Source organism: Falco naumanni, chromosome 2, assembly GCF_017639655.2.
Source record: "Falco naumanni isolate bFalNau1 chromosome 2, bFalNau1.pat, whole genome shotgun sequence".
In the NCBI taxonomy this organism is placed as follows: domain Eukaryota; kingdom Metazoa; phylum Chordata; class Aves; order Falconiformes; family Falconidae; genus Falco; species Falco naumanni.
Window position 1 is genome coordinate 66,036,273 of NC_054055.1, and position 25,189 is coordinate 66,061,461.

At 39.9% G+C, this 25,189-nt stretch overlaps 2 protein-coding genes across 16 annotated transcripts in view; one reads left to right on the top strand and one right to left on the bottom strand.

The window, feature by feature from the left end:
* Positions 1-19,419, bottom strand: part of DCUN1D2 (defective in cullin neddylation 1 domain containing 2) — a 29,315-nt gene extending 9,896 nt beyond the window's left edge. Inside the window, exons 1-7 of one of the 10 annotated variants that reach the window (XR_005826499.1) lie at positions 17,904-18,411; positions 16,657-16,873; positions 13,421-13,589; positions 10,625-10,755; positions 5,664-5,831; positions 4,097-4,193; positions 357-389 (exon numbers count right to left, since the gene is read on the bottom strand). Coding sequence is in view for 7 of the 10 variants with exons in the window: in XM_040584602.1 (XP_040440536.1) it covers positions 4,414-4,421; positions 5,664-5,831; positions 10,625-10,755; positions 13,421-13,589; positions 16,657-16,873; positions 17,904-17,966 (756 nt within the window). In the remaining 3 variants the exon portion in view is untranslated. Of the gene's footprint in view, positions 1-356; positions 390-2,771; positions 2,853-4,096; positions 4,194-4,254; positions 4,422-5,663; positions 5,832-10,624; positions 10,756-13,420; positions 13,590-16,656; positions 17,054-17,854; positions 18,412-19,305 lie in introns of those variants that run through there. The other 9 variants (XR_005826498.1, XR_005826497.1, XM_040584602.1 and 6 more) reach the window with 9 other exon arrangements.
* Positions 19,420-19,558: 139 nt separating this feature from the next.
* TMCO3 (transmembrane and coiled-coil domains 3) overlaps positions 19,559-25,189 on the top strand; it is a 36,188-nt gene continuing 30,557 nt past the window's right edge. For 5 of the 6 annotated variants that reach the window (XR_005826496.1, XR_005826495.1, XM_040584590.1 and 2 more), the window contains exons 1-2: positions 19,559-19,845; positions 22,663-23,208. Coding sequence is in view for 4 of the 6 variants with exons in the window: in XM_040584590.1 (XP_040440524.1) it covers positions 22,762-23,208 (447 nt within the window). In the remaining 2 variants the exon portion in view is untranslated. Of the gene's footprint in view, positions 19,846-20,141; positions 20,269-22,662; positions 23,209-25,189 lie in introns of those variants that run through there. The other variant, XM_040584591.1, reaches the window with a different exon arrangement.

The window sequence follows — 25,189 nt, forward strand, 5'->3', positions numbered from 1 at the left end:
ATGCAGTCTTAAAGCTCTCAAGAAAACTAGACCTTCAGGTGTGCCGCACCCTCAGGGGATATGGCTGACATACTAAAGATAATTCCCTACCTAGGCTGAAAAACTTAGCACCACAGGAGAGAAAAGAGGATTTTTCTGCTTTAAATGGAAAACCTAGTTACAGAGTTCCAGCTCGACATTAGGATGCTGGTAGTAGTATCAATAACAGAATGCTGTGGTGTTCATGCATCAGCTACAATTAGTGCAGCACTAAAAAGAGAAAACAAACAAAAAAAGCCTTATGCTATCCAAGTTCTGCATCCTCATAGGAAGATGTGTTTGCAAGGCATGGATTCCTTAGGCAGGCTTAGGCATACCTGTTTCAATGCTGCATAGATAGGAAGGCATCACTACAAATAAAATAAAACCAGAGGTACATTACAAAAATGCTGGTTTTGTACCAAAAATATGTTTCCCACATTACAGGCTAAGTTTTATAAATGGAAAAGACAGCTGCATGAATCTCTAGAAACTCACACCTAAGCAAGGACCAGTTTACAAGAGACTTCACTGCAAACATCCATGTTCACACTCAAAACATAAAAATTGTAAGCAGTTAATGTTTAAAGAACATCATAAAAATACCAGGTCATTTACTGTAACTTACACAACAGTTTGAGATTTCCCTTCACCCCAAAATATTTGCAGTGTCAATATCTATTGAGTATTATATATCATGCAGCCCCTTCTGTATAATGGTTTTATACTCCAAAGTTTTTACATACATTGAAACCAAGCTTCAATACCTAGATATTCACCTTTCTGGATATCTAGTCTAGTTGTGGCTACATACTACAGAAAGCTTTATAGATGCTGTAAAACCCTAAGAACTGAGTCACCTAAAAGTGATACCAATTACCATTGCAAAATTATTAAAACTAGAATTATTTAAAAAAATTTAAAAATATATAACATCTAAATAAAACAAGTTCAAGGAGGAGAAGGTTAGTATAATAATGTTCTGATTTAAAACATTTTGTTGAATTGTGTTTATTATAGTAAATATGTTTTAGTATGTTTTAAAAGTTCTTTACATTTTTGAATTATTTAAACAATCAGCTTTCCACAAAGTGAGCTACTCACAGAAGTAAAGCATTTTGAAATATGATTTATTCTGAAACATTAAAGCCTCATTATATAATTGTTTAACACCCCCCCCCCAGTCACTTCTACCTTGTGTAAACATAAAGCTTGACGTGAAAACTTGAAGTGATAACAAATTAGCACAATTAATGCAGAAGGAAAAATAAATTATCAGTTAGACAGCCTGTGTCTACTTTCAGGATTTGATCAAATGTTTATCTTGATCAAAGATAAATCAACAAAATCATATCATAAAAAAATAATCAAATTAAGTTCCTCATCCCTTTGCTATGATTTTGGACAAGGGCAATGAAGTCATTGAACACAAGTAATCAAGGAAATGAGAAGACAGAAAGATAAATCAACAGATAGCAAGGAACTGGCTGAAGAGCAGGATTTATGAGGAACATGAAACTAAGTTCATTCAGACCTGCTGTGTCAAAACAGTACACTGGGACTGCAGCACTTGTCATCCTCTGCCAAACAGAGCTCTCCAGCGCTCAGACTGCCCTACTATCAAGAGCTGTTTGTACAGTCATGTTTGAAGCTGTCAGAATATTAAAACTAATTCACCAAAGTTACTGATATAATTTAAAAGCAAAAAAGACTAAAGGCATTACATTGGCTTCCTAATGACATTTTGAAATCTTTGAAGTTATTTATAAGACTACTTCAATAGTAGCCACCGTTGTCCTCAGAATCCCTAGATAGCATATTAACTAGGAGCTGTACATTATGATGGTAGAGTCGATCATGTTTTAGAGCTTGGAAACAAGTAATTTATTTTAAATGCATCTTTTGAGTTTAACTCATTGTCCCAATGTTGCCTTTTTGTTCCTTTATTGATGTGGGATCATCTCATCAATATTATAAAGCTTTGCTACTTCATATGTCATCTCTAGGAGAGACTCTGGGCAGCTTGTTATAAGCATCAGTGCTCACCAATAAGTTTCATTCAAAGACTACTCTCTCAAACTACATAGGCAGCTTTTTTTTTTTCCCTCCAAAATAGCAGGATACATCAGCTTTACCCAGTACATCTACAAAAAAAAAAAAAAATCCCCCATATTAGTAAAGAATGTAACAAACCTTGCAGGAGGAAAAAGTTAATTTTATTAGCCTTGTTAGTTAAAAAAAAAAAAAAGACAAAATTTGGAAATGAAAGTTTTAGAGCCAAGAGCCCTTTGTTTGAGGCTTTCTCTCCACAGTGCTTTAACCAAAACTTACTCTACAAATTTGAAAACAAAAGAGCAGCCCACAAACTCTCCTGTTCCTCATAATGCATAAAAAATTAACTTGGACAGGCACAAGACACAGACCTATTTTTTCATTCAACCACCTTGTAAAAATACATATAGCTTCTGTAAGATGCTGAACTTCAGATGTTTGCTTTTATAGTCAGTCATACAGTTTGCCCTAAAGTATCATTTAGTTGATACTGTTTAATCTCTCTCCTCTTGATTTCTCACTGGGATCCCAGGCAACTATCACATAAAGCTTAAACAAAAGCATAAAGTTACTTTGTTTCAATAAAATTCCTGGACACCCTGCCAAAATTTGTGCCGATGTGGCAACAGTGGAAACTGGTGTCAATCTGCCTCAACAACTGGACTATCACACTACCTGTCCAACAAATATTGAATGAATACTTGCAAGATTGACTGAGTTACTTGATTCCTTGTCTCCTCATCTGTGAATGATTTTAAGAGTCGTCTTTGGCCTCCAAATTACTAAGAACATGGACACAAAAATTAGTTTCTTTCCCAATCAGAAGGTTTTCTTCTTCTACAAACAAATAAAATCTATACAGCAAAATAACCAGAAAATATCATCAGGGTTCAGCCTAAAACCCCTTCACCAAATTGCCAAAAGTTTAGAGCAAAATACCCCTTATCTGCAATTAGGAGCTCCCCAACAAAAAGAGAGAAGAGGGAAAACAGGTGAAGGATATGATACAAACAGAAGAAGTGGCTGAAAACTCAGGGTCCAGCTGAGCTGGATCCATTCATCGCTGCAAAGCTGTAAGCAAAGACCTTCCCAGCGCTCTACGTTAGGGGATGTATAATGCACAGCACCAGCGTTTAAGTCCCTGTGGTAGACAGGGGAGAGTGGTGAAGCACAGCATGTGGATTTCAGAAGAGCTCAGCGGGAATCAGGCAGGGTCTGACTGTGCTTATTAATTCTTATCTCAGCATCTGCCATGGTGAAGCAGGCTGATTCCATGCAGAAGCTTTCATGTTTATTATCTTGAGTATCAACTGTACAAAAGCAGATAAACTGCTTCTGAATGTGAGGTAGGCTTAGAAGATGATAGCTATCTAAACATCAATTTGAGTGCAGCCTAATGAACTTGACTGTAGCCAGTTTCAAAATCCTTCCGTCTCAGCAAATCTCTCCATGTACAATTGAGATAAACTACAACAGATGACTTAAAGTTGACTGGATATACACTTCCTAAGTAAGAGGCAAACACGAGTAAAGGAATCAATGAGGTATTGCTAGAATTGGCAGTTATGCCACTCTCTTGCTGCTATTGGCCTTTTTTGGTCAGATGCACCCTGCTCTATACTAAGCTTCTTTTAGATTGCTGGTATTTTCAGAAAGAAAAACATGCCCAAAAATAAAGCAAGGACCATACACACAGACCAAGGCCATTGAAACACCTAAAATAAGGCATTCACAGACCTCTTCCAAAATAAACATGAAATTCATTTATTGAACTCCCTCCTCAGCTTCTTCCATCCACTCACTTTTACAAATGGATCAATCTAATTCTTCATTGAAAGTGGAGGAAATCTTGATAACTAGTTGGGGGGTGGGGCGGGGGGAAATCCTTCCCTAAAGTCTAGGTGTCTCTTCAAAGAATCTTGAGATACTGCTATGATGAAAGCCAAAGTTGATGTTGCTTCAATTAAAAAGAGCATATTATACTCATCTGCTCATAGAAGATGCAACCTCCTTGAAGTCCACATACCGGATGCAAAGATAGTCATTCTTCTGGTCTTGAGGTAATATTTGATTCAAGTCTGAATGCCCTCCTCATGTATCATCTCTTGCTTGATCCCAGGAAACTGGCAGAGAGAAGGAAGCACAACCTTTTGAGCCAGCAAGCAGGCGAAGGGACCACAAAGGAGTGATGAAGGACCAAATTTGCTTTTTGTTTCCATTTTGGAAGTCGAAGACCATGAAAGAATGCATTAAGTTCCTCCACGGTGCTGAAACAAACTGTGGTAAACTCCTGAGATGAGGAATCTCCTGAACATGTCTTGTCAGGGCTCAAAGGGAGACCCATCAAGAGACTCACAGTAAGTATCCAGTTACACACACACATAAAAAAAAAAAAAAAAGAAAAAAAAAAAGAAAAAAAGATGGAGCTAAGGTCTTGTTTTGAGCTTGAACAGTGTCCTTAGAAATCTCAACTGCTCTGTATACAACATGACAAAAGATCTACAACCCTCTTCTTCAGTGCACTTATCAACCAAGAGCTAGGATGCATAATCTCACTCAGATTGCAGTAGAAAAAGCTAAAGCTTGGGAGCACAAGGTGAGATAAACCTCTCCAAGTCTGAACCCTGCAAATCTTACAGGTTTATTGTACTAAATATAGTAGTGAGAACATGAGAGAGCAGGTTAGACAGAATCATAATATCCATAACACTTTGTGAATGTCTCCTGACAAACCAGACCTTAATAAACTACACCTTTTATGTTATCTCAAAATACAGACAAAAAAACCACTCAGATGAAGTTTAATATATCAAAATATTATGCCTGCCAGGTCCAATATGCAGTCAGTGAGATGGCACTGCTGTGTTGAAATCTTGCAATCTTTTTTCCTGAATTCTGTCCACCACTAAGAGAGCAATAGTCTTAACAGTTATAAGCATCCATCTTTTTCTTAGATAATAATCAAACCTATCCCAATGTATTTGAAAGACACTTGACGGTTCGGTCCTGAGTAACATCAATCAGAACATAATTTTCTGCTTAAAGAAAATCACAGTAGATCTCATGCAACATGCTTTTCCTTCCTGCATCTCATTACTTAGATGAGCTATCACCTAGGGGGCACTGGTACTACTTTTACTTTTCCAAACAGCACGTGTCCAGACTGAAGCACACTACTTGACAATATTAAGCTAACAAAAGTAAATTTTATTTCTTTTTTTATTTCTAACATTCAAGTTGGATAAGACTATAGAGACAGAAGTCCTGCAGATATAAAGAGAAATAAAGAATCCCTAGTACCACCACACAAACTACAGAAAAAGAGAGACTCCTATAAAAGGCAGCCCTACTTCTAGGAATGAGTATTCTGAATGAGAATTCTAGGAATGGTATATTGAACACTGTGCCTGTTTTGGGGAATGACAGAATACATGCAACTTAATTTACTGGAGAGGATTCTTCCAATCTAATTACATAAAAGCAGAATTTCTTGAATTGGTTTTGAGGGAAGCTGTAGAATAAGAAGAAATTAAAAAACAATGGAAGACAGGCTGTTCTAAAAATGAACTAAACACAAAACTGCACACACACACCTCTCAACTCCGGGCCACTTTTCTGGAGCAAACTCTGCTGCATTGTGAAGATGACGGTGTTGGGTATCACCAAAATAATTTCTAAGAATGGCTTCTGTGCCTTCCCACTCCCACCTGTACAAATGGCGGCTGGTTTAATAAAAGGTACTATGCATCCTGCTGAAATTTCTGGAAAGAAAAATGTTTGGGATACACAGAGATTTTCTTCAATATATGCTCCAGGCAAAAGGGTTCAATGAAAACTGACAGTAATCTCAGAAACGACTTCTAGAAATTCAGTCTGAAAGTGCTGGTACCCAAAGTGAAGCTAGACATGGTGAAATTCATCTTGGTATGCCAAAGGAACCTCAGACTGCTACCTACCATCTTTAAGATTTCACAGAGATTAAAAGGAGGTTCTAAAAGAACCTCAGTGGTTTTCTGCCAAATTGGGAGAAAATAACTCATCCATGGGGGTCAGTCCTGTATCTAACATCATCTATGACTCAACTAACTCAGCTGATACAACAAAGAAAACCTGTATTAAATCTGCAACTTATACAAAACCTACAAAAAGTATAGCATGGTAGAGGACAGGATTAGAATTCAAAATTATTTGGACAAGCTGAAAAACCACTTGGAAGTAAGAAAGATTTCATTAAAGAGAAGTACAAAGTCTATAGCTAGTGGGAATAATCAACTGCAGAAATGCAAGATCAGAATTAAGTGGGTGCATTGCAGTTCTGCAGAAACCCGATAATATAATAGATCACAAGCTGCAGACAGTGCCAGTGTTATAAACATAATCAAACTCAAAAATGGGATGTAAAAAAAACCCCAAAATATTTAAGGTGCATGGAAGATACCTAGCCTGTTGGGTACTACAAGACATGAGAAAGTTAGATCAATTGGACTGCAAGGGAAAAGAGAGTTGGAAGATATAATTCCATCATTACAGATTTGGAAGATAAAATTTTTCAGGGTAGTCTGTTTTACTCAGTTTAGATACTATGGGAAGATGCAGACACTTGCCAAACATAGAAAAAGTTGTTACTAACTCTAAGGAAACGTATTCTGCATATTTACCCTGGATGGTTAAGTACTGAAATGGAGAATTCAGGAACAAAGATTTAAGGTATATGCTAGAAAAAGAAAAAAAAAATAAATCTAACAATAGGTTTGAACAAGTGTGGGCATGGACATGAGACCTGCCATCAGAAATTCAAGATGATATTATTATATGAAGGCAGTGGTGCTCAAACTTTCAGCCAGAGGACCAGTGCCAATCAGAACTCAAATCTTGCTGATAACTATTGAAACTGAAAAGGCAAGTTAGTATATATTGCTAGCATACCACTGAACATTTGGTTAGAAAAACATCTGCCAGGAATGGTTTTGGTAGATGTCTATCCTGTCTGGCACAAGGCAATACACTATACAAGTTTTTCTCTATCTTTTAAATGTAAAGACCACCTGGCATATTAAAAAGGAATCCATGAATCACTATTTCCTGATGTTCTTCGAGGGAGATGGGGCAAAAAATAAAGTAATAACTGCTGCTTATCACTTCTTAAAACAGCAGAAATTTTAAAAAAGTAATCTGAAACATATTAAAATACTGACAGAGCAATGAACATGACTCATAACCAAAGCATCGCTGTTTCAACATTTTAGAGGTATTTCAGCAATTTCTTATAGTTTCAATATGTTAAGATAATAAACGTGAAAAATAATTGCAGAAATGAGTCTTCTATGCCTAGCAGACATTTTTCTGGTGAGCTCTATTCTCAAGAGTTATTTCTGTTAAAAAAACCCACATGTGTTAGCACTTAGCCTGAAGGATCCAACAGAAGGACCATTTTAATTATGTCTTTTTTTATAAAAAAGTTTTTATTAACAATCTGCTAAGAATAAGAATTTCCCATGTGTTACTGGCACTATGTCAAATTTACTTAGTTTTCAAACAGGCGTATTCATAGATCATGTGTATACCTGAGAATCAAGCAATATTCTTTTAGCCTACAGATGACTCCCCTAAAGCAACAAGCAACAGCTACCAGACTTGGTGATTTCAGCTCCAAGTGTAATAAAAGGAAGCACTGGATACTTCACCCCCCAGAAAAATCACATGAAAATGTTCTGTAATTGAATGTTAGGAAAGAATTCCTTTGATTATTTCCACTTCATTAATTAAAAGCATTCACTTTTATTCCTACTTGACTTAAGCTTACTGACCTCTTAGTCTTCAAGTCATAATTCAAATGTGAACATATGGGAATGAGCAAGCAAGCACTATCATGGGAGCACATCACCAGAAACATTTTACGGCAAGCGCATAGGGCAGCAGCTTCGCAGCATCCTACACTTAGGCAGCACTGCGGGGTCATCTAACACACATGTGGGGAAGAAGGGGAGGTCAACACCTGACAATGACCTAGACAGAGATTTATACAAGCTTATTTGGTAACAAATCTAATTATACGTTCTCTTTAACTATCTGGACTGAATTCATAAAAGCATCCTAAGCCAAGGCTCCAAACTTAGAGATAGAGAAACAGACTTCGTACACAGATGTGGGAAACTCCCACATCTCCTTGACAATAGGGCACACAATCATTGGTACACAAATACCAAACACCTCTGGAGAGAGGGAGGGAAGATGGACAGTTTCTCATCCTAAGAGAAAATACATAGTGTATACAGAGTAAAAGATGCAAAATAAAAAAGCACCTAGGTCCGTATTAAATGTAGCTGAAGCAACTAGAATTCTCAGCTCATACTGACACTCTTGTAAGATAACTAAGTTTTTTTCCTTGCTGAACACTTTTTTGCTGAAAGAGAACAGACGTAGCTCTTAGAATAATCACAGCAGGAAGCAGTACATTGTACATGGCAACCTGTAAACTTATTAACTCCATCTCCTTGCTCCACTGAATATAATGGCATTTGCTGAAAAGATTTCAAATCCAAACCTATACAGTGTTAATTTTTATTTGGGTAAGCTATCACTGACCTTGGTCACTCCACAATGTCCTATTAGTCAACATGCTTGCTCAACATTCTCTTTCTACTTGACCTATAGCGACCCAAGTTCACATCAGACAGAGATATGGTGTATCTCCACAGAAATGAAACCAGTGGCACCTGCTTATATTTAATATTTGGAATCACTTTAGAAAAAAACCAGAAAAAGTCGTACAAAACAGTATCACCAAAATACTGCCATGCAAGAACTAAGCACTATTTGGAATTAAGAAACAGTATTACAAGAATTATTAAAATTCCTGAAAACTGAGATCACCAACAGTTCCAATCAATACTTTCTATAGTTTATTTTAAGCTTTACTTTCATTTTTGCACTTCTTTCTTTCTCCTGCTAATACTTCAGCTCTTAGCGCAAGAAGGCACTTAGGTGTTCTATTGCCAGAAAGTACCATTTGTACACAACAAAGACAGACTTACAAACGAAAGGGCCTCCATGCCAAATAAACAGAAGTAATGGAAACCAAGTAAGTTTCCTTTTCCCTCCTCATGTCAAATAAACAGTACATTCACTTCCACAATCTGGGTTGGGCTGCCTTCCCTCCTCCTCCTCTTTGTACAGGCTTAGGTGAAAAACTTCCGAGACATATTTCCCAAGTACGTGAGTTTCATATTGGAACTGATCCAATTAAAACAGGAAGCCATTTGTGACATTTCTTTAGGTATCTCAAATTCCAGCTTCAGCTGTAACTGACTTACCTTTTCCACAATATGAAAGTACTAGGCTTTTTAATGAAGAGCGGCAAGAAATTGAACAACTAGCTAAGGGACCTGAATTCCAACCACCCTCACAGAACCACTACAAGACACTTTCATTTTTGCATCTGGAAAGGTGACATGTGACCCATGAAAGAGTGACACACAGAATGAAGAATGAAATTGCTGCAAAATATAAGGAAAAGTGGTAACTGGCTAAAAGCTACCCACAGTTTAAAAAAGAAAAGAAAAAACCAGACACCAGGAAAGACAAGAGATACTATTCAAAGGAATTCCAAAGAAAAAAATGTGGAACAGACGCCTCTGGTTGGGGAGGTCTAAATCAACATTCTGCTCCCTCATCTCACTACTCTTCTAACAATTTTCGAGAAAAAGTGTTTATTAACAAGCTTGCCAAGTAACGCAGACACAGAGTTAAAGTGGCTATGCTAAACACCCCCCCCCCCCTTTCCTCTCACTCACAGCACAAAGAACTGGTACGGTGCTATTTGACATAAAAAACAGTTTAATTCCTCCCTACACAGTGTCTTTTGAAAGTGAACATTCAAAAAATTTGAAAGGATATCAGATTTCATCTTACAGATTTTTTCATCTATTCACAAACTATAGATAATTTTGATTTGAAGAGAAGAAAACATTGGAATTTAAATAATATATGCATTTTACTCCAGCAATACAAGACATGGGTTGGGATAAATCTCAGACTTCATAAAGAAAAATAATGTTATACTGTATAAACCGTATGCCTATTTCTAGTCATTATTTGAATCAAGTCCATAATATTCTTTTTATAAGCTTTACATAAAAACTGTAAGCTAAAACTAAAAATTCTTGTAACAGTAACTTTTGCACAGAGTTTTCTCCCTCTTTTTAAGCCAATACGGACATCTTGTTTCAGTTGTTCTGAACAAAATGGAAAACACAAGGAGCTCACTAGCTCAGTCTTTAAAAAAAAATATAAATTATGACAGGTCTCTAAGAACTGCAGGAACTTCCCTTGACAAGATGAGAAAGAATGTCAATACTACAGAAACCCCCATTAAATTATCTGTACCAAGGGTACATTAAAGAAGAGATTAATTTAAAGATAGGAAAAAGGAGAAGTCAGTGAAAAATCAATAATGAATTTACTATAAAATCACCAATGAGAAAACTGTATTATTGGAAGTATTGGGAATTGACTTCACTGTCTGTAGATTATTCCTCGATTTTTTTCTACTTACCTAGACCTTTTTGTCCAGGGTTTTTAGCAAAGTTAAAAGTAAACTGATAAAAATCTTTAAACTTTGTTGGATCTTTTAGCTCTTGTTCCAGTCTTGGCAATAGAGCTTTTAGTTTTTCTGTGGTGTCACACCTGTTCAAAAGAGGTTACGTTATTTGTAAATATTTGACATTTTTTTCTCCCCCCCTTCCTTTTTTTATTTTTTAACTTCTAGTTTCAGAGCAAAATAAAACAGCAGTTAAGAAAAAAATAGAGTTTAAGTATACATATAGGGTATAAGATAAAAATAGAGTAATATTAAAAATGTAAACACTCATATGCCTTTACTAAACTGTTTTAAGTGGAACATTATATACAGGCATTCATTAAGTACACAACCCAAACAGGATTCAGTGGTTTAACTTTTCTCAGACTCTTCACAAGTTTATGAACTCAAACAACATTTGTTATTCTGTTCTTAAAAGCATACAGACCTCACTGACATCTGCTATCCTTTCCCCTTTTATAGCTCTTGTAACACAAGGTTGTGAGATTTTGCTTTAATCTAGATAGACCTTATTCCCTGCTCTACCTAAAAGAGCTACATACTACATTTTCAGTCAGATTAGAGTTCCCAGCAAAATGAACTATTATTTGCAGTCATCCTCTCCCCACCATAGGACACTTGCAAATAAAAAAAGGAAAAAGGGGAAAAAAAAAAAAAAGAGCTTTTGACAATAGCTGGCAAACTGCTTAACAGCCTGGCAGAGGTAAGCTAAGATAGAATACATTACTGAGATTCTAACAGAAACACATTCCTTAGTAACACAAGACAGAAGCATTTCCAGTGAAAGCACCTGAGCTGACAACATGTAGTTTTAAAAGAAAGGGTTTCCTCCATAACAAGGAATAAAATGAATATTCAAGGTTTATAGGACATTACCAATACTTTTAATTGTACCTAGAAACTCAAAGCAAAGGAAGCAGGTTTCAAAGAAGCAGCTATCACAAATAACTTGCATTTGAAAGTTCTCAGTAGCTAAACATTTGTAGTTATTCTAAAGATTCAAGAGTAATTTTATTAAAGGACGGCTAACTATTGCAGAATCCATAAAAAAAATGCAGATACAGTTTTAACTGTCTTGCATGGTACAGCTAAAAATAAGTACCTTTCTGGCTTCCAGCAGTACCTGGTGGAGAAAAAGATAAAGAATTCTGCCAACAGTCTTCACCTGACAACTTCATGGGGGCTCGATCTAGTTAACAATAGGGACATATATCATACCTTCCCATAGGTTTCTTAAAGGTGCTATATGAACTAAGCCTCAGGGAATTCTTTTCATTCACATCTTCACCTATCTTCAATGCTAAAAACTGCAGACACTACACCTCCAGTATGTAACAAAACCATTGCAAATTCTCAACAGGCACTATACCATGGCAAGCAGATACGATTGAATCATGCTCTCAAGAACACTATAATGCGTGCTGAACAGAAGGAGATAAAAATCCCAGACCTCAGTGGAGCTGTATGAGAGACAGTCATAAGGACATAGGAGCAACGGGAAAATAAAGTTACAAAACAAAATCCAAGCCAAAAGACACAGGTGGTTTAGCAAAACCTTTTTAATCAGCTATATCAAATAATGCTGGCAGCCTTTAATGTAGCAGCATGAGCACTTGATTGCTGTCCATGGCTAGAAAATTGTAATTATTCTTAGAGTTTCTATCCAAAGGGACAAAACAAAGCACTGGACTTCAGATGATACCAAAAGTTATTTCATCACAATTTCTGAACACCCTTACCTAAACAGGAAAGCTTCGAAAGAAGTCAGTAACTGATGAGATCATTAACAATAATACTGCTAGGACCCCATCTCAAGAAACTACCGCCACATTTGCTAGATGCTAGTCTGTTGTTGAACAGTGTTGGTAACGCACCATTCTAAGATCAAATGAAATTATTTAGCTACAAAAATTATGCACAAGTAATAAACTGTAATTCTCCACCTTTCTAATACAATCTGTTTAAAAAAATAATCATTTTGACACCTCTATATACTAGAAATACTGCACCTCTTCCAAGGAAAAGTTATACACAAAGTATTATTTTATGGTGATAAATGCTTGACTTTATTGCTAAACAGAGGCAACACCATTTAACCTCAAAGTCTATTAGCCAGAACAGTTCCATAATCAAGAAAAAAAAATTATCAATTACATCACAGTCAAACTAAACAACCTTTTCTATTACCAATATCCTCACTTTTATTTCAGTTTTTCATAAGATATTCTGTACAAATGGAGTATCCAGTATACAAGGCATAAGAGAAAATTGTGGTCTGTAAAACTGGTAAAAAGAAAAAAAAGTCCTATTTGGTGGTGGTAAGGTAAAAGGAAAGAATTGAAGGTTCTTTTCTGCTTTCCTGTTTCTTTTCTTTGTCAACACTAACTGAATTTCTTTTTTATTCATGCATCCCCAGCGACTTTCAGCTTTTAACGACTCACAGTCCAACTCAAAATCTTAACACAACCATGTGTATGTTTACTGTGAATCACATAGGATCAGCATATCCACTGCCTTCCTTGCTGTACAGGTAAGAATTATTTTGCTTCACCCTTTTGCAGTCATTGTTAAGGTTTTGCAGTAAAGCAGCAAATGAATGAAGGTGAGACACTACAGGCATTTAGCACTTATTATGCTTGGCACCCACCTTACCAGCTTTTTGAAGCTTCACACTTAATTCAATTAAAAATGCTTTCAACAGAAACCGAGCTCAGGTCTTACATTATGAACTATGCAGAAATGAATACTTACCCCAATTCTGTCATGCCATCTACAAATTCCTTTTTACTGAATTCACATTGAGTAGCTGCCCTGAACTTCCATGCTACAACCAGAACACTGATACTGGCTGGGTCTAGGCTTAAATCATCACAGAACTGTTGAATCCCATCAATGCCAATTTTATTTTCATCTTGTGGGTCTGCAGTTCAAAATACAAAGAAGAGAACTGTAATTATTCACAAAAATATTTACAAATAATCATCCACATAGCTTTTATGTACTTCACAAATGTTTTCACTTGAAATCTAGTTAACATCAGTCTTGAAGAGTAGCTGCGAATAGATTAAGTATTCTGCAGACTTTCCTAGAAATTGGTTTGCAACTCCTTCCTAAATTCATAGCTAACAAATGAAATAGTTTTGTCTTCTTTCCACAATGCTCTATAAAAGATCTGAATTAACTGAGGAAATGCCTGACTACAGCTAAAAGCAGTAAGGCTGATAAACAAATCAAAATGTACAACATACTTATTGGTTAGCATGTATTAAACTTTAAAAGAAAAAAGAAAATAAAAATAAACCCAAGCCCAACAAAAATACATCTATCAAGTGAGCTCACAGATTTTTTTTTCCTCATAGGTATATAAGAGAATCCACTAACTGTTTAAAGACTACACTAAGTCAAATACTTTCTGGTTTTTAAATTCTAAGTCAGGAAAATCGCCAAAATATTGCTTAAATAATGCCTTAGCATTACAGGGTCTTAAGCTAAAGAATACAACATAGGAAATACTACATTTCACTAGAACTAAGTAATACCTTTTTGAATGTCAGAGCCACACTTGGTAAATAACTTCCTCAGGGTGGATGTCACTAACAATTCTGCAACTGTAACAATTCTCTCTCAAAACCCCCCACAAACAAATAAAACAACCCCCCCCTTTGCACGTAAACTTAAATTATTGGGGGAGAAAACAAGCTAACAAAATCACACCATTAGTTTTCAAAGCTTGACAGTTTACCAACTACAAAACTGTCTTTTCCAGCTTTTGATAGGAAGACATTTCAGTATTGTAAGTTGACTATGTAGAAAAGTGTCCCTCCAGTAAATTTAAGACTAACTCCTTCAGCTGATAAGATTCTCAGCCATGCTATTTTTAATTCCTTATGCAATGAGTTGATAAAAAAAATAATAATCAACTCTAAAGAAAACTTTATTTTTGGGGGGGTCTTAAGACTCGTTGTCTTCTGCTTTTCCAGCCAATACTACAGTGGAAGAAATGTTAAAATGCAGAGAGGAAGTTAATTTAGCAAATAAAGACTTATACCCATTAAAGAATTACAGTCATGGTATAATTTAGGGACCTTTGAGCAGGAATAACAAACATCTATCCCACTATGTGCCTGATCTAGTTCCAAGACATGTAAAATACATTTCTTGTATATTTGGGAAGTAATTGAAGAATCAAAGGCAAAAACCACGCTGGTGTTGAAACCAGTGGAAAAATTCGGATTGACTTCAACAAGGACTGTTTCATCCTTATCATGTTTCACATCATCCAGGTAACCAGGAACAAAGACAAAATTGTTTTTTTGACAGAGTTGCTGGATAAACAACTAAGAAAACTAACAAAAGGACAGCACAGAAAATGAAAGATCTCTCATCTCAGATTTCAAATACAGGGCAACGTATGGAACATTCTATAGGCCCTGTAGGACAAATGAATACCTTGTTCTTGTGTGGCCAATGACTCAGGTTTAAGTGACATATTTAAAAAGGAAAGATGCTTAACCAAAACTTTTACAGTTTTTGTCTGACATCTTGTGAAGGGTTTGTTCAAGTTTACAGCTTTACTTAAGTATTAAGGGTGCTAGAACTGCAAAGGTGTGCTGCTAACCAAAACACAGACATAAAACTGACTAAACTTCCTTTGACAAAAGCCAAGCCATGCAGCTTGCCACTGCTATAAACTTATGAATAATAAATAACATTAGTGATTTTTTCCATTTTAGATATCCTTAGCAGCATTTACAAATTGTATATAATTTTGACTGAGCAATCTCCAAGACTGACATGCAAGGCAAGATGTAGATATACGTTTCATATCTATGTACATCTCTCTCTCTCCCCCCGCCCCCCCCCCACCGCCCCAAACAAATTTTAAAAGTGCTTGTCTTTTTTTTTTTGCTTTTTCCACAAAGGAAATGCTATAGTGTTGATGGCTCTTTGTCCCTACACAACTCATTACCACATAATAATGAAATATTAAGGAATGTCTATTCTTAAAATAGAACCCATTAGGTAAAGAGTAACAATACAATAAAGAGGTGGAAACAATATCATGAAGACAGCTTAAAGTGTATACAGGGCATGCCATATACTGCAATTCAAAAAGCACACAAAATCATAGTTGAGGAATTGTTAACAGTTCATTTTTTAAAACACGAGGTGCATGGATCTCAGCAGGGGCTGGTAATGGTTCCAGCCCACACTGCTCTAACACGTAATGAACAATGCACACATTCATGTCAGATGGCCACATTTCAGAAAGCACTGCTACCTGGATCTTGTACATTCTTATATTTACATGGCTATCTTTTCCTTTTATTTTTTTCCTGTTTTTTTAACAACACTGTAAAAAAAAAAATGGAAAAGAAACAACTCTGCCTTTAATCCACTTCTCTGTGGCTTCCCCTCCAAGCCTTTCTGAACAGACACATCACTTTTGCTGTAATATGCCAGCACAAAGAAATAAGGGTGGAGTTTCTATGACTAGTTTTTGAGATTTCTTATTTGACTGCTTTGTCAGACTCCTAGCTGTAACATTATCTGAAACATTTTTTATTTTGATGTATAGAACTGCTACTATCTTTGAACAAAACTAACGCCCTCAAATATTAGTATAATTAGTATTATTTTGCTACACAAAGTACACTGTACATATATTTAACAGCAGCCACTGGCAAAAAATTAAGTTGCATAATAAGCTTTACTCTCCAACATATGCAGCTGACTCATTATAGATTTAATTTCCTACTGCGAATTTACTTTAAGCTCTACAGGAATATCTACAGAAGTTGTGTGCTGAACAATAAGAGCATTTAAAAGCTTTTTCATTCTTATCTCACTACCACAAAGTGAGAATCAAAAGCTAGCAATTTCTCCTTAGAAATCCTTAAGGATGGCAGAAGGAAAAACAATAATTACACCCAAATGAAATAATCAGAACAAATACCCAAACCCCACAACTAAAAAAAAAGCCTTACCTTTGTATCGATTATACAATTGTTCTAATTTCTTCCTGTCTACTGAATTTTTCATGGATTCTTTGTAGTACAAGTCTGGATTCTGGAAGTAGTTGTCTGTTGCCACTTCTAGTTTCCACTCATTCTGCATTAAGCAGTATATAGCAGTCCTTTCACCAGCCTGGGTAAATGCCATAAACTGGCGGACCTTGTCCTTCTGAGACGATTTAAGCTTATGCTTTGGGATGCAAAAGAAGCAGGAAAGCCAATGAAGCTAATCCAGAAGTTTGTTTCAGCATTCTACTACTAATGCCTATCTTTAAATGGTTTTAGTTTTCTTGTTGATGACAACTTTCACTTCAGAATTACAGGAAGACAAAGCCTTGTTCTTCTGCAGTTAAAACCACAGCATTTTCTTCTGAAAATTGAAATAACAGCATCTATATATACATTTTTAGCAGCACATATTCTAGCAGTATTAAATTGGTATTTCTGCTTTATTGCTCACATATGCATGTTTTTCTGTTCTGCAACAGCAGTAAACAAGTTCCATCCCATAACAATATGGTTATCTTCCGAAAAATATGCCTAGCGGTTATACAAACAAGAAATTAAGAAGGCACAACTTAGAGATTCTGCGTAAGTCCTTCATACATGGAGGAAAACTGCTCAAGAGTTCTCCTAATATTTTCCTAGCAACAACGAACAATGTGAAGTTTAATCATTTTAAGTGATCAGCTGAAAAAGGCAGAAGCATTTCTCAGATTTTTACGTTAGAAACCACTGCCAACAGAAGACACGAGACAAAAAGAAAATAGGCAAAGCGGACATGTCGGAGATTTGCTGAATGTTAGAACAAGACTATGAAGTTGCTATAAATGAGATCCAGAACTTTAACTCTGAAAACGATGTTTATACTATTAATATGTTAAACAAAACTGCCTATTAAAGTGGTACACAGGAACCAATGTTTCTCTTAATGGCAGCGACCATATTGACACATCCCTAAACTTCTGCAACACCCAAGAGGTAGGTAGGAACAGGGATTCTATAGGGCGCAAATTTGCTATTAACATAATTCAACATTATTCTTTACATGAAGTTGGAAGAAGGAAATAGCTTAAAACAGACTCTGGGTTTAATGATATTCTGATCCTTTCCAAAGTTGTTAAACCATACTTAACATGTTCCAGGCCAACAATTAAGCTGAGAAATTTACCTAAGTTCATCACTACTGCTTAAGTCATCAGGTATAACAGAAAACGTACTAGTCTCTCGAATATCAGGGAAAAACTGAATCTTGATTCAGTGAGCAGTAAACATAGGACCATCTTTCAGTTTACATGTTATCTCTTGTACACATATGGGCGGTGACATCTTGACTACAGATGGTCCTGAGACAAGAAACACATCATGTAAACATGATAAGGACTGTGGCCTTTCCTACAAGATTTTTCAATTTTATGTCAGAAGAAACATGCAAAGTTTCTTTTTATACAAGAAGCAGCATGTAAAACGGGAAAAGAGCTGAAAAAATAACTACATGGTATTTTGGCAAGAAAAAACTCAATAATCCTTTGCAAGCTCTGCGTAACCTCCTCCTCCTCCCTGCTCCCCTCCCCCCCCGCCCCCCCAATTTTCATTAAAGCCTAACTACAACAGTCTCTGCACTAAGATCTTCCTCGGTTCCATAAACTTCGTTTGAACAACAAACTTAGCGACGACCACTTTGAAACAGAGGTCTCGGACAACAATTCCCAAGTAAACCCCGCGTCCTCTTACGAGACCGCTTCCCACCGGGCATTTCTTAGGGATCTTTTCTAGGTTCAGAATGAAACGCCAAGTTATCTGAAGGCACGGGAGATAAGAAGCACGCTCGGCTGCCCGACCTGCTGCTCTGCCACGTCGTACGGCTGGTGCTCAGCGCCCTGCAGACAGCGGTACCTACACCACGGGGCGCAGGGGGTTCCAGCGTGCCCTCTACCCCGGGACCCCCAGCGAGCACCCAGGCACCAGGAAGCCACGTCTGAGAAGCCCCCGCAAGCCGGGGAGCTGCCCCACACCGCAAACCCGGCGGGGGAGCCGATGCTGGGGCAGCGCGGGCGGCGGCGGCAGCCGCCCTACGAGCCCCGCACGGGGCAGCGCGCCCGCTCCTGCCGCCCCCCCGCCCCGGGACGGGGCCGCGCACCGCGCCTCTCCCGCCGCTGCACCTGCCGCCTCCGGGCTGGGGGGCCCGGCCGGTGCCGGAGCCCGGGACGCGGCGCGGCGGGGACCTGCCCCGCGAGCCCCAAGCCCAAAAAAGGGAAAGGCACGCGCCGCGCCGGCGGCCGGCGCTCGAAATACCCGCGGCGGCGCCCGCCCCGCCCGGCCCGGCCCCCTCCCCCCGCTCCCGGTGACCTTCCCCGCTCCCGGCACCGGCGGAGGGGCGGCGGGAGGGTGACCCCGCACGGTGCGCGCGCCCTCCCGCGCGCCGCTCAGCCCCCCCTCGCCCCCGGCCCGCGCGGACCCCGCCGCCCTGTGTGTCCCCCCCCGCCCCGAGTAGGGGAGCGGGACCCGGCCCGAGGGAGGGGAGGGGAGCGGCGGGGGCGCTCAGCCCGCAGGGCCGGGCGGCTGGGGCTCGCCCCTCCACCCAGCCCCGCAGTTTCCCTACCCCCCACCCCAACAACCTACCATTTTATCACCGGCGCTTTGACCAACTTCGCTGCCCGGCGCCGCCTCCCGCGCAGGCGCGCACCGGCCCGCCCTCGCCGCCTATCGCCGGCCGCGCCGCGGGGACCCGGCGCAAAGGCGGAGCGCGGGGCCGAGCCACCCGCCCGCCCGCGGGGGCCGGTGGAGCCCGCGGCCCTCCCTGCACCGCTGCCCGCGGGGGGAGGCGGCGGCCGCCGTGCCCGGGCGCGCCGACCTCGGCTCCCGGCGTGCGCCGCGTCGGGCCCGGCGGCGACTACGGCTCCCGGCGTGCGCCGCGGAGCTGGGGGCGGGAGGGCGCGCTCTACGGTTGCCGTGAGGCGCCGCTAGGAGGCGCTCGGACTACATATCCCGTCTGACTCTGCGCTTAAAGGTGCCGCACCGGCGAGCGGCGCAGGGCCGGGGGGCGGGAGAGGCTGCTGGCGAGGACGGGGCTCCTCGGCACCTTCCGTCAGCGGCCGCAGCCGCCGTACCGGTCCCGGCCTTCCCGCGCTCCCCTGGTCACTGCCGGCCGGCCTCCCGCAGGTGAGCGGGGCGGGGTGAGGGAAGGAAACGGCGCCCGGGGCCGGCGCCTCTGTCTGTCTCCTGCCGCTCGGCGGTCGGGCTAGCCGCAGCCCTGAGGTGGGAGCCGGGCGGCTGCCGGCGGGGGGGTGTGGGGGCCGCGAAGAGCCAGCGGCGGGTTTGGCCTCACCGCGGGGCTGGGGAGTTGAGCGCCGCTGCCGGGTGGGCTGCGGGGCAGCGGGCTCGTTGCCTCCCTCCCTCCCTCCCTCCGCCGCCGCCGCCATGAGGGGGCGGGGAAGGGGCTGCTCGCACCCGCGCTCTCCTGATCTCTTCCCGTTCTCCCCCGCCGGCCTTCCCCAGGGAGAGGTACCGGCAGGCGCCGCCCGGGCGCCCGCGAAGAGCAGGCGGCGGTGCTGGGCGCTGCCCGCCGGCCGCCATCGCGCTCAGGTGGGTGCGCGCCGGGGCAGCGGTGCCCGGGGGCAGCGGGCGGCGCCCCCGCCTCGGCGGGTCCCGGGGAGGAGCTCGGACTGGGGGAACCGGAGGGTGGCGGCCGGCGGGCCGCTGCGGGAAGGACTGGCGGGAGGGGGCAAGGGCTGGCACCGGCGGCGCGGTCTGAAGGCAGCCGGATGAAACCTGGTACGGCGGCGTCGTGGTCAGGAAAGAAAAATCCGGAAGATGAGCTGCGGTCCGTCAGAAGACGAACTGTGCTTTAAAAGGACTCGAAACGACAGGAGTTCCCTCAAATTAGATACCTACTAGGTGCCTGGAGAAGTGTGTGGGGTTTTTTTCTCTTTATCTGCACTCTGAAATACATACATTTTTATACATACGGTCGGTTTTCCCTTAAGAGCTTTTGAGCACTGCCCCAGGTGCCACTTTTCTAAATAGTCTTTGCTAGCCCAGTAAAAAACACTTGCTGAAACAAAACTGTATTGTGTCTGAGCCACGGCGGTGAGGTTACATGGTGCAACAACGTGCAAGCTCACTAGTTTGCTCAGAGTTTAGGTATGCAGTTTGACATACTGCCTAAGTCGTGCAGTAGAGTTTTTTTACTCGACTCCCTGCAGATGGAAGCTTGAGTATACACTAGGCGTTTTCTTCTCCCTCTTTCTTGCAGGATTAGGTTGTAATATATTCAGAAAAATCTCTCCCTCAAACTTGTTGAACAGGAAGGGTATTACTTTGTATATGTGAAGAAGTATTTCCTTAAATATCACACTTGAATTTTGCCAGGTAGAGAGGATAGTTGTTTTTTCCAGGTCTCTTAAAAATAGTAAACCCCGTAGCTTTGTCCAAGTTTTGAAATATTTCTACTTTACTATTTTGTTGATACTAAGAGTATGTAGATATGCTTTTGCTGTGATATTAAGAGTACGCTTTTACTACTTCAATTACCTGTTAGTTCTTAATTTTAAAAGTTTTAGCTCTTCATGTTATTAAACTCTAGCCTATAGTCCGCTATTGATAGCTAAATAGCTTGGCTTGTATTTCCTGCGTTGAAAAGAAATAATCCAACCCACAGACAGGTTTCCTCAGTTGTCTCTGAAGCAGAGATGGAAGGGCATTTAAAAATGAGGGTCGTGCATGGCTGTGCTTGCCATCTTCCCTTCCCGTACTATATATTGACAAAGGCTGGCTTGGATACTGGTGATTGTGACTGCTGCTGCATTATAGGAAAAGATTATCTTTTGGGTAGACTGCTTCCAGATGGCTGTGTCCATATGTTAGCTCCTGATTAAAGCTGTTGGCCCAGAGATCAAGATTGCAGCTAAAGTTTTAGGCAAATACCTGCTCTATTACTGATCTACTAACGTGTAGTGTATGTTGTACATTTTTAGAATGCCATACTTAAGTGATAAATGTATGTTTTGTACCTACATTTATGCACTGTTATCATGGGGTGTGGGTGTTGGGGTTTTTTTTTAATGGTGTTTTGTGTTTGTTTGAGGTTATTTTTAAAAGAAAATGTAACTGTTACTTTACAATAAGGTCAGTATTTTCCTGTAGGATCTGGGGGAAGGAAATTAGTTCTTAGTTGTGAGACTATCCTGCTTGGTGATAAAAGCAAATACACCAGTTTAAATATAGACCTTCAAGTAGCTTCTGGGAAATGAACTTATGAATGAATTGATTTTACTCTTAGTGTTCCTATAACCATTTTAGAATCATGAGGATCAATGATTAGCTTTGAAGTAAAACACCTCAAGGCCATGTACCCTTTCAGGTGAAGGTCTTTGGTCCAAACTAGTAGTGCTCAGAAGTCCGGGAAGTTTTGCTGTTTTTTCTTTACTGTAGAAATGTTTCTTTCACAAATATGATTTATAATATAATCCATTTCAGTTAAGCTTTTTTCATTGTGTTTTGTATAGTTGAGTGTGTTAATGCTTTTGAGGCTGTATAAATAAATGATACAATTTTTTAGGATGCTCTTGAAAAAAGACAAAAGGTTTACTAATAGATAAGAATAATGAGTTCTGGTGCTAGGTTCAAGTACAGCCTTATGGCATTGTGACTTAGTATTTTTAACGGTTTTTCTCTCATATAAGAAGTGCAGGTGACTACTGTGTGAAATGACTAAGCTTTCCATTCAGTGTTTTTAAAACAAGATGATACATAGAAAATAGTCAAGGGGAAAATGAAATTTCATATGTATCAATATCCTTGGGCTCTTTCTTGGTCTTGATAACTGTTGACTGATGGAGAACATATACGTTCTGTTGAAGATTAGTGCAGGATCACAGATTCAATCACATAATGCAGTCTTACGTTTGTTTTCTACATTTATTTAACCTAATGGCCCAACTTTATCATGTTTGATAACCAATTGGTATTGTCTTGCAGCCTGGTACACATACTGGACATGCAGAAGCCATGTAGCAGAAAGTTTTGAGCAGTTGCGGATTATCAGTTGCTCCTGACGGCAATAAAAAGTGAAGAAGAATGAAGGTGACTGGCTTTATTCCCCTATGGATGTTGGTTTCGCTACCTTGTGGCCAGTTAGCAAATCCTGGAGAGCATGAAGATGTAGTAAAGCATGCAATAAAGCTGCACCGTGGAAAAGGAGCCGTTATCGCTCAGAGAAAGCAATGGGTGTTGGAGAGCTGCAGAAAATTATCTGGTCTTCTTCGCCAAAAGAACGTTGTTCTCAACAAACTAAAAAATGCTATGAGAGCTGTTGAGAAGGATGCAGGACTGTCAGATGAAGAGAAACTTTTTCAGGTGCATACCTTTGAAATTTTCCAAAAGGAGCTAAATGAAAGTGAAAACTCAGTCTTTCAAGCAATCCATGGCCTCCAGAGAGCTCTACAGGGTGATTACAAAGATGTTGTAAATATGAAAGAAAGCAGTAGACAGAGACTGGAAGCCTTGAGAGAAGCTGCAATTAAGGTTAGTTCCCCCATGTATATTACTAGAGTATTAATTTTCTACTTGTGATTTTAATTGTATTATGGCACGACTTCAGTCTGTTTTAATAAAAAAGAGGATCTACTTAAAACTTGCAATGTTTACTGTTTAAGATGGATTTTGAATGAAGTATTTGTTCTCATTAGTAAAATTAGAAGTAATTCTGGCATAGAGCTTAAAACTTACTAGCAGTCAATAGTTCTTATTTCAAAACAAAGCTAAGCATAATCATGAGACCTATGGCAATTATTATGTTAAAGGAAAAGGAATACAAGAAGTGAGTCAGTGCACATAGCACAGTTGCACTAGCCAAGCCAGTGGGATTATCAGAGTGGAAATAATACCATACATTGACAAAATACTGGTTTTTCCACTTTAAATGAGAATTGCTCAACCAAAATCTGCAACTTAAACAGGATGACTTCTTGCCTTTTATTTCTGTATTCCTGTAGATATGGGTAGAAGGGACATGCAAAATATGAGATGACTAGTTTTTTAATCTCAGTGTAGCACTCCTAACCTAGGAAGTACAGGTTTGAAAAACAGTGCTTCCAAGAAAGAGACAGCTGAAATAACTTTACCAAGGAAAGCACAGATGAGTAACAGTTGAGCACAAGTATTTCATGGAAAATTTGAGTTCCCATGTCGATGCAGACCTGTTAGGGTGTGCACAATCTGCCACTGTCTGCTGGACTTGATGGTGCTGAGACTGCGTACCGGAAGTCTCCCATTGAGAGAAAATGTCATTTAATTGATCTGGTATTTAAATTGGTCTTTTCTTTGCTCTACCCCTCAACCACTGGACTAATATAGTAAGGATTTTCTTTGTCTTCTGTCTCCTAAAAGAATAGGATGCCCTTGCTCCAAGGGATCAAGAGAAGGTAAAAAATGTAATTGGGATATAGGATCTGAGCTGGGAGAATCTCTGAAAGGCTTTTGTGTAAGAGATGTGCAGATCTCCAGGGATGAAGGTGGCAAGGGATTGTGTACAAGAAAGGTGTGCAGTGAGTTGTGGCAAGAAGGGCTAGTGGAAGTATAAGTTGGGATGCAGACTTGAGAGACTGCAGCGGTTTGTGCTGTGAAAACCAAGACTGAATTACAACAGATTTGGATAGGGAGTAGGTTGGATCTAGGTGTGTTCCAAGGAAATGCTCAATATGACTTTGACATTGGCATTTAATGGTAGTGCCAGCCTCTGCTGCTTAGAAATGGTAGCAATTGTCGTGAAATACTGAAGTGATCTATCCTTGAACTTGAGGATGGCGCTTCCTCATTTTTCTCATAAAATGAGGCCTGCGTGTGTAATGATGTTTTAGATGCGTCCTGTCAAAACTCTACTGCAGAGGTGGATTGTGTAGGCTTTTTTTGTATCATCGTATCCAGATATTTACTTGAATGAGCAATCTTTTACACCCTTCCGTCTTACATCATGTGCATGATTGTTTGAACAGTGTATTTGTTGTTCTAACCTTACAACTGTTACATAAGTGAAACAAAGGATAGTGGCAAAATGTATGCCAAAAGAATGTAATTTACATGGGAAACGTTTTTTTGGACAACTACTTACTTCAGAAAACACCCATTAGTTTCAGTTTTGTTCCAGTTTCATTTTATTGTAATGATTACTTTGTTGGTGTACTCATAAGATGTCCTTTCCATTTTTTTAAACGGTGATTGAATGGAAAATACAAATGACTGTAGAGGATGCTGTACTCTTCCCTTCATTTTATTTCTGTTAAGTATTTGAAAGTCTTTAGTGTTGGGATATGTATGCATGTCTGATTTATTTCATGCTGGTTCTGCTGCTGGGAAAAGGTATAGTGCACAATCCTTATCTGTATTACCTTGCTTGAAAGATTGCTTGGTATGTACCTTGTGATCCAATGTCTCCAATCCCAGCGTGAGTTGTGGAATACTGTTTGTACTGTGATGCACTTCTGCTTAACACGTAGCAGGCTGTTAG